This window comes from Moschus berezovskii, chromosome X (genome assembly GCF_049115385.1).
Source record: "Moschus berezovskii isolate FMDL1 chromosome X, NW_MosBer_1.0, whole genome shotgun sequence".
Taxonomy (NCBI): Eukaryota; Metazoa; Chordata; class Mammalia; order Artiodactyla; family Moschidae; genus Moschus; species Moschus berezovskii.
The window spans coordinates 126,629,949-126,638,648 of NC_142488.1; the positions used below are offsets into that span (position 1 = coordinate 126,629,949).

The following is an 8,700-nucleotide window of genomic DNA, read 5'->3' on the forward strand; positions in this document are numbered from 1 at the left end:
AGGGAAGACACACTGGTGGCTGCAGCCTGAGGCAAGTGTACCTGAGAACTTTGGAATTCAGATAATTTTAAAACTCACACACAAGGGTTTGTTTCTTACTAAACAGTGCTGCGCAGCCATCAGCTGAGGTGTGAATTGGGGGATACTGCTTGCTCGCTGCTAAATGCTATGTAGGAATCCCAAAGAGATTTTATCATTAGCTTTGTGAGAACAAGATGTGGACAGTATAGAGAGTTGTTTTCTTTTTTATTTATTTTTTAATTGTTGGAAAATTGCTTTACAATTTTGTGTTGGTTTTTTGCCATATAAAGGTAATATATATGCACATATAATTATGACTAATTCATGTTGTTGTATGGCAGAAACCAACACAAATAGACATACACACACACACGAAAGGGTGAAGGTGAAAGGGTTCGTCACTCAGTCGTGTCCAACCCTTTGTGACCCCATGTAGCTCACCAGGCTCCTCTGTCCATGGTAGTCTCCAGGCAAGAATACTGGAGTGGATTACCATTCCTTCCTCCAGGGGATCTTCCCGATCCAGGGGTCGAACCTGGATCTCCTGCATTGCAGGCAGATTCTTTACCATCTGAGCCACCAGATATATCCCTTCCCTCCAGAGCCTCCCTCCCTTCTCCCCATCCCACCATCTAGGTCATCACAGAGCACCAGGCTGGGCTCCCTGCATTATTTATCAATTTCCCACTACTTTACACATGATAGTGTGTATATGTTGATGCTACTTTCTCAATTCCTCCCACCCTTACCTTCCCCAGCTGTGTCCACAAGTCCATTCTGTACTAGGTTCATCAGTATCACTTTTATAGATTGTATATATATGTGTGTTAATATACAATACTTGTTTTTCTCTTTATGACTTCTCTGTATAAGAGGCTCTAGTTTCATCCACCTCACTACAGCTGACTCAAATACATTCCTTTTTGTAGCTGAGTAATATTCCCTTCAGAATGGGAGAAAATAATTGTAAACACAACAACTGACAAAGGGTTAATCTCCAAAATGTATAAGCAGCACATACAGCTCAATGTCAGAAAAACAAACAACCCAATCAAAAAAACAGGCAGAAGATCTAGACAGATATTTCCCCAAAGAAGACATACAGATGGCCAATAAACACAGGAAAAGATGCTCAGTATCATTAATTATTAGAGAAATGGAAATCAAAATTACAATGAGGTATCACCTTACACCAGTTAGAATGGCTATCATCAAAAAAATCTATAAACAATAAATGCGGAAGAAAATATGGAGAAAAGGGAGCCCTCTAGCACTGTTGGTGGGAACATAGACTGATACAGCCACTATAGAGAACATTTTGGAGATTCCTTAAAAAAAAACTAGGAATAAATCTGCCATGCTGCATGCTAAATCACTTCAGTCGTGTCCAACTCTTGCAACCCCATGGACTATAGCCCACCAGGCTCCTCTGTCCTTGGGATACTCCAGGCAAGAATACTGGAGTGGGTTGTTGCCATGCCCCCCTGCAAGGGATCTTCCCAACCCAGGGATCAAATCCGGGTTTTCTTATGTCTCCTGCATTGGCAGGTGGGTTCTTTACCACTAGTGCCACCTGAGAAGTCCAAATCTACCATATGACCCAGCAATCCCACTACTGGGCATATACCTGAGAAAATCACAATTCTAAAAGACACATCTACCCGTGTTCTTTGCAGCAATATTTACAATAGCCAGGACAAGGAAGCAACCTAGATATCCATCAACAGATGAATGATACAATGGAGAGCCATTTTCTGTAGAGCAGATCTTAAAGAGGCAGCTCAGTGCATGAAATTACTTAAGGGTATATACATCAAAGTTCAGGGGTTTGGGTTTATCCAAACATCCCCCTTCCTCATGCCCATCAAAAACAGTTATTTCACTGGGTAATTCAAGCTGTGAGGATAATTTCATAAGGGGGTGGAGAATAGGTGTGGTTTAGGTTGTTCAAATTAACCAGATAATTGATTCAAATCACCCAATTCACTTTCCCTGTAGAATTTATCGTGCTTATTATTCTATCAGTATAAAAGCAGTCTTTGTTTGCTGCTCCTGTTCATTGGCTAACCAAATATATTGCTGTCTTTCATATCACTTTCCAGACTGATTCTGATCTGGATATATTTATAAGCATCTTACTACAAAAAGTTTTTTCTAGCTGAGACATTATCCTCTGAGTGATCATTTCAGAGAATATTTCTGAGCAGGTAATATTATCCAATGCCTTTAAACTGCTGGCCTCCCACTCCCAAACAACCCCCCACCCCGCATATACACACAGAAATCACTTACATTTTCTGTAACAAGGGGCATTTCTTGCTGGTACTAAGAGGATTGTTTTTATTTTCTGCTTCCTTGGGTTAATGTAAACATTATCTACATGCCCATCACCTCTAGAATAGCCTGAGGCATTCCCTCACTTGAAAAGAATGATTTTCATTCTTACAGGTCCTTTTGCGTCAGAACCTTGAGCTGCGTTCTCCATTATTTTGTTTTGCAACCAGGCAAGTTCCTTTTTAACCATTTCTAAAGGGACTCCAATACTCTGGCCACCTCATGGGACGAGTTGATTCACTGGAAAAGACTCTGATGCTGGGAGGGATTGGGGGCAGGAGGAGAAGGGGATGACAGAGAATGAGATGGCTGGATGGCATCACTGACTCGATGGACATGAGTTTGAGTGAACTCTGGGAGTTGGTGATGAACAGGGAGGCCTGACGTGCTGTGATTCATGGGATCGCAAAGAGTCGGACACAAATGAGCGACTGAACTAAACTGAAAGGGAGAAACCCTAAACAACATTTACAAAAATACATGGCATTAAAACAGCAAGTCAAACAGTAAATGGTGTTTTATCACGACATTTAGAGACAAAGCAACTGGTTGTTTGCCTGAATTTGGCATCTCTTAAAAGATTGCTTTGATATTGGGTTGCAGGGCCCTGGTAATATGCAGGATTGGGAATTACCATGCGTCAGAATCAGGTGATAAGCCCAGGTCACCTGAATTATCCCTCCTTGGTTGTGACATGATTTGTTGCTTCAGCACCTCTCTGATATTAAACCTGGAGGAGTGGATTCAAGTTTGTGCTTCAGGGGACATACATGCTTATTTCCCGTAAAAGAGAGCACACTAGGCCACCTGCTGAATGCATAGAAAAGGATGAAAATTGACAAAATCCATACAGATCTTCGTGGCTAGATATGGAAGCAGAGTGATTCTAGTAAACAATAAGTATTATTTAATAACACCTGGGTAGTCCTAAGACTCCCCAACAGGAAAGAATAAGCAACTGCAGAGCATTTCCCATACCCCCCTCCTTCTGTCATGTAAACGTCAATAAAACTCCTCCACCTCCCACCCTCTAGTGCCAGATCGGTAAGCATTTAGCCAAGCATGCTGGGAGACACAGAACAACTGAAGGAAAGGAGTATCTGAGTGTCTTGGATTTGCCTGCCATTCTGCTCTGTTCCTCTACCATCTCATTACTAGACGTAGGCATTAGACGTGACAATCAACTACATTTGAACTGAGCAGAAGAAATATTCAAGGCATAGGCTTTAGAAGAAATGTCTCAAAGGCAGCCTCAATCACCTAATCAGACTTTAATTTCAACCACAAATGACACAGAATCATCGAGCTCCGTCGTCCCTAATGATTACACAAATAAAAGAAGGACCGGAGACAACTCTCTAGGAATAGAAGCATTGTGTGCCATCTATATCACTTATGCCGTGATCATTTCAGTGGGCATCCTTGGAAATGCTATTCTCATCAAAGTCTTTTTCAAGACCAAATCCATGCAAACAGTTCCCAATATTTTCATCACCAGCCTGGCGTTTGGAGATCTTTTACTTCTGCTAACTTGTGTGCCAGTCGATGCAACCCACTACCTGGCAGAGGGATGGCTGTTCGGAAGAATTGGATGCAAGGTGCTCTCTTTCATCCGGCTCACTTCTGTCGGTGTATCAGTGTTCACGTTAACAATTCTCAGTGCTGACAGGTGGGTTTCTTTTCTCAGTTCTATTTGCCAGGATGTGAAATTAGACAAAAAGAAAGGAAAGCTTGTATGTAGCGTTCACTGGTTACTCTGCTGCTTTTCTCACACTCTGTAACCGGGATGTGAGATTGGAAAATCGGGAGGCATTTTAAATAAAAGTTGATATGAGAATGTTAAAATTTCTGTGTTAGCATCAGAGGAGAGATTGAAACTGTGTGCTTCGGGGATTGTTTATTTTCTTTGAACTGTAATTGTTTGTTTGAAAGAATACCGAACGGTCTCCCTTCTCCCCTCAGTTTATTAAGGCAAATTGTTCCAGGTGAAAAAGAAAAACAATTTATGCTTTATACATTAGTGCAGCCTAGTGGTGCAATATTGTCAACATTAAAACATCAGCATAGGTGTGAAATTGACCGCATATACATTACTGTCTGCCGGAAGAATGGTAAAAAAGATACATGCATCTAATTTACTTGAAATGAATAAAATTAATTAATGGTGAAAAAACGGTGAGGCTTTTGGCTTCCTGGTAACTCAGTATAATGTCATGACTTAATTGTATTTGTTTTTTTCTATAGGCGTTCAATGACATTCTCGTTTCCAGAGACATAAATTAATCCCGGTTGACTTTTAGAGCTGTATGAATGGAGTGTGTGAGAACCTTTGGCAGTCAGGGTGTTTGGACTTGTTAGGATATTTTCAGCCTAAGTGCTGTATTTTTCTGTGCACCTATTGTAGAATAATAACTGTGAAAGCATTAAAAAAATTGAGGCTCCAAATGTTTAAAATGATGCTTTAAAAAGCCTGCAAGAAGCCAGTAAGTAATCAATGTCTGGCAGTACCAGAAGGAAAAGCTTCTTCAGATTCCAGGATCTGAGAGGAATAAAAGCTTTCCTTGTGTCTTTTATGGCATTTTTCTTTGACTGGTTTTATATTCTGTTTGAGGACAGATTTACTTAAAGGCTATATATATTTTGAGGTAGATTTGTCAGAATAAGGAGGCATCTTTCCATGGGTGTAGGATTTTTTTATTTCACCCTCGCCTTGCCCTGAAACTACTACCTACAGATTGGTCTGGGCAAGAAATTAGCATTTGAACAGGGAAGAAATTAACCCTCTCCTCTTTTCTGCATAAACTCATAAAATTCTTTTCTAGTAAGGTTGATGACTGCTCACTCATGAGGAAAGGAGAATTAGATTTAATATCAGTCACTTACTTAAAAATGAAGTATTTTAGAACACTTAAGGTAATACATAGGTAATGAATTACTCTCCATCACACACAAAATCATGCCAAAAAATATTTATTTGTCCTAAATAGAGGATCTACAAGAAAGTCATGTAAATTGCAAATCTGGAATATCTCAACAGTGAATAAAAGGAAAAAATGATTAGCATAAATAAAAATTACTGGGCTGTATTATGTGTATTTGAAATCCTAGCCAATTTCAGCTGGTTAATGTTGACTTGGTTATATACATATGGATAGGAGGTACAACTGGATGATCACTAAGGTCACTTCTAATTTTTAGATTCTGTCATTTTGATATTGATTTTGCCTTTTGCTGTGATTATGTGTTTCTAGATACAAGGCAGTTGTGAAGCCCCTGGAGCGTCAGCCCCCCAATGCCATCCTGAAGACCTGTGCCAAAGCTGGCTGCATCTGGATCATGTCTATGATCATTGCTCTACCAGAGGCTATATTTTCAAATGTATATACTTTTCAAGATCCTGACAAAAATGTAACATTTAAAGCGTGTGCCTCTTACTCTGGTTCTGAGAGGCTCCTGCAAGAGATACATTCTCTGCTGTGCTTCTTAGTATTCTACATTATTCCACTTTCGATTATCTCTGTCTATTACTCTTTGATTGCTAGAACTCTTTACAAAAGCACCTTGAACATACCTACTGAGGAACAAAGCCATGCCCGCAAGCAGGTATGTATTCATCAGGACTCATGTATAAAATGAAAATGAGGACTGGATGATATATATTAAATGCTTAACATAGTTCCTGCTGCATAGTAAATGTTCAGTAAATGGTAGGACTGTTGTTATTAGAAAAGGGGCAGCTGAAGTTTGGGGTAAATCAAAAATCACCCCATAGAACAGTGAGAAACATCACACAAGGTGAGACTATAAAGTGAAGCATCTTTTGTTTTAGAAAGTATAACAGAATGTTAGAAAAATGCAGGATGGTAGAACTGGCAAGAAGCCATAACATTATTCAATGCAAACCACTTACACACAGATGAGCAGACTGGGGGTGGGGGTCTCCAGGGACCCAGCGCCAGTGGCAAGAGAACACAGTGACTCACAGCAGCTTGATTAAGACCATTGCAGGACACAGGTGTGCTCTCCTCTCATAAATATGAATGGAATAAAAAGAATATCAACAAAACATTGTTCCACTTAATTAAAAAAAAAACCAACAGGATTTCTATCTTTCTTGGGTAGGAGATGATTCCATTTACCTCTTGACCAGTACGTGGAGAGCTCAGTGCTTTTTTTTTTTTTCAAGCTAGTCCCCTCAGTTGGTTCAACAGTGGTGCTCAAGAGGCTAAAGTTGTATTTTATTTATTCACCATTTTATAAAGTTGCATTTTCATGCCCACATGAAAAGTTTTCTTTGCTCTAACTGTGACTACAGGCAATGTTTTCACTTCGTTTGGGTCATTTCTCTTATTAAGAGGTGTAAGTAGGATTATTTTCATATATGAAGGATGGCACATTGGTTTTTATTCCTCTGACTATATGGGTAGAATTCCTATACATTAAAAACAATTTTAGGTACAAGTTTGTCAACTTTCACAATCCCCAGAAGACTGTTCAAACTTAGTCAGCCTCTGCTGATGCAGTTAAAACAGTTTTGTACAGCATTTATTTCTTAATAAAATTAAATCTTCAATGGTTCCATAACACTCCTTGAGACACCCTAGAATATCTCAAAACCAGGGATAGGAGTCTGAATTAGGGCTAATCAGAGACCAACATCACAGGTTAGTGTGTCAGCTCACTTTCTGTATTCCATAGCCACACTTGCCTTCCCACACTTGCACGTGCAAAGAGACACCAGCCTGTTAACTATAAATGTCTCAGTTAACCTAGAAAATGGCTTTTTAAAATCTCTGCTGGCTCGATGTTTTCCTTTTAGGGGTGTTTTGTCGATGGGTTCTTGGTTTTTGGTTGCTGTTGCTGTCACTTTTCTTCTCTCTATAGATTGAATCCCGGAAGCGAATTGCCAAAACAGTTCTGGTGTTGGTGGCTCTCTTTGCTCTCTGCTGGTTGCCGAATCACCTTCTATATCTCTACCGCTCATTCACTTCTCAAACCTATATGGACTCCTCTACTGTTCACTTAATTGTCACCATTATCTCTCGCATTCTGGCTTTCAGCAATTCTTGTGTAAACCCCTTTGCTCTTTACTGGCTGAGCAATACCTTCCAGCAGCATTTTAAAGCTCAGTTATTCTGTTGCAAGGCAGGGGTGCCTGACCCTCCTGCTGCTAATACCCCTCTTGACAACCTAGCAGTGATGGGAAGGGTCCCGGGTGCTGCAAGCACTCAGATGTCTGAAATTAGTGTGTCCCTATTCACTGGCTGCAGTGTGAAGAAGGAAGAGGACAGAGTCTAGCTTTTCAATTAAAAATGATATCTTTTCCTCCCAGAGTGTCTATTCAACTCTGAGCTCTGTGTAGGTATATGGTGTCAGGACTTTCAATGGCTTATAAATTGTGGTGAAATCTTAGGAGGGAAGGATCGGACAAATCATAGTTTCCTTCAATGTACAAGCATTAATGTTACTGGGCTTTCTAAATAAAATGGAGCCCCACTAGGTATAGCAACACATTTGTCTATGTCAGAGGCCAAATAGGAGGTGAAGTGAAATACACATGGCACTTAAAAACCTAATATGTTTCCATCACATCTCTGATACTTATAACTTCTCATATACTCTTGTGATTTACATAAAACTGTGTTTGTGTTTATTATGTTGTGTAAATCTAGAGATTATACTTTGCATATGAAAAGGGAATCAAAAAGAGGTAAAATACCTCTTCTGCAATTTTCTTTTAAAAAATGAAGTCCTAAAAAATAAAATTTCACACAATTTGTTCTTGACTACCCTTTTCCATTAATCTCTATTCCATCGGAACTAAAGTTGTGCAATGGCAATGACAGCGTTGAGGGGTCAGTGTTAAGTAAGGATCTGGGGCTGGGTGTTTGCCTTACTAGGTCAGCACTTACTGACTTAAGGTAGTTCTGGAGTTACAATTCCCATTGACTGATAATTGGGCAAAGTTATCTTTCACAGATATTGTGAAGAACCTGTCTCCTTCATAGGCAGAATGACTGGCCGTGTTTAGTGTCATTTGAGGGCTCCAAAGAAGGATCCCTGTCACAAAATCTGTGAGGTTGTCACTGTCTGAAATTCATCCTTTAAGAAAACTCATTTATTTCTGGTAAGCAGTGCCCTCTTCCTAAAAAATGCAGAAGTACCACATGAAATCCCTAACACCTGGGTGTTTAGTTGTTATCAGATCATCTTTCTGCTTGACTATCTTAAACCTGATGTGTGCCTAAGTCCTCTAAGAGTGTGACCTAACTAATCTCTGCCCTTGGAAATCAGATGGAAGGTTCTGATTTTCTATCCTCTGTTCCTACTTGCTAACACTATAAA

At 39.8% G+C, this 8,700-nt stretch overlaps 1 protein-coding gene across 1 annotated transcript; it reads left to right on the forward strand.

Annotated features, from left to right (window-relative positions):
• The first annotated feature begins 3,590 nt into the window (after positions 1 to 3,590).
• BRS3 (bombesin receptor subtype 3) lies at positions 3,591 to 7,653 on the forward strand. The gene is made up of 3 exons (XM_055393870.2): positions 3,591 to 4,024; positions 5,607 to 5,958; positions 7,240 to 7,653. The coding sequence occupies exons 1-3, from the start codon at positions 3,591 to 3,593 to the stop codon at positions 7,651 to 7,653; spliced, it is 1,200 nt and encodes a 399-aa protein (XP_055249845.2).
• The last annotated feature ends 1,047 nt before the right edge of the window (positions 7,654 to 8,700 follow it).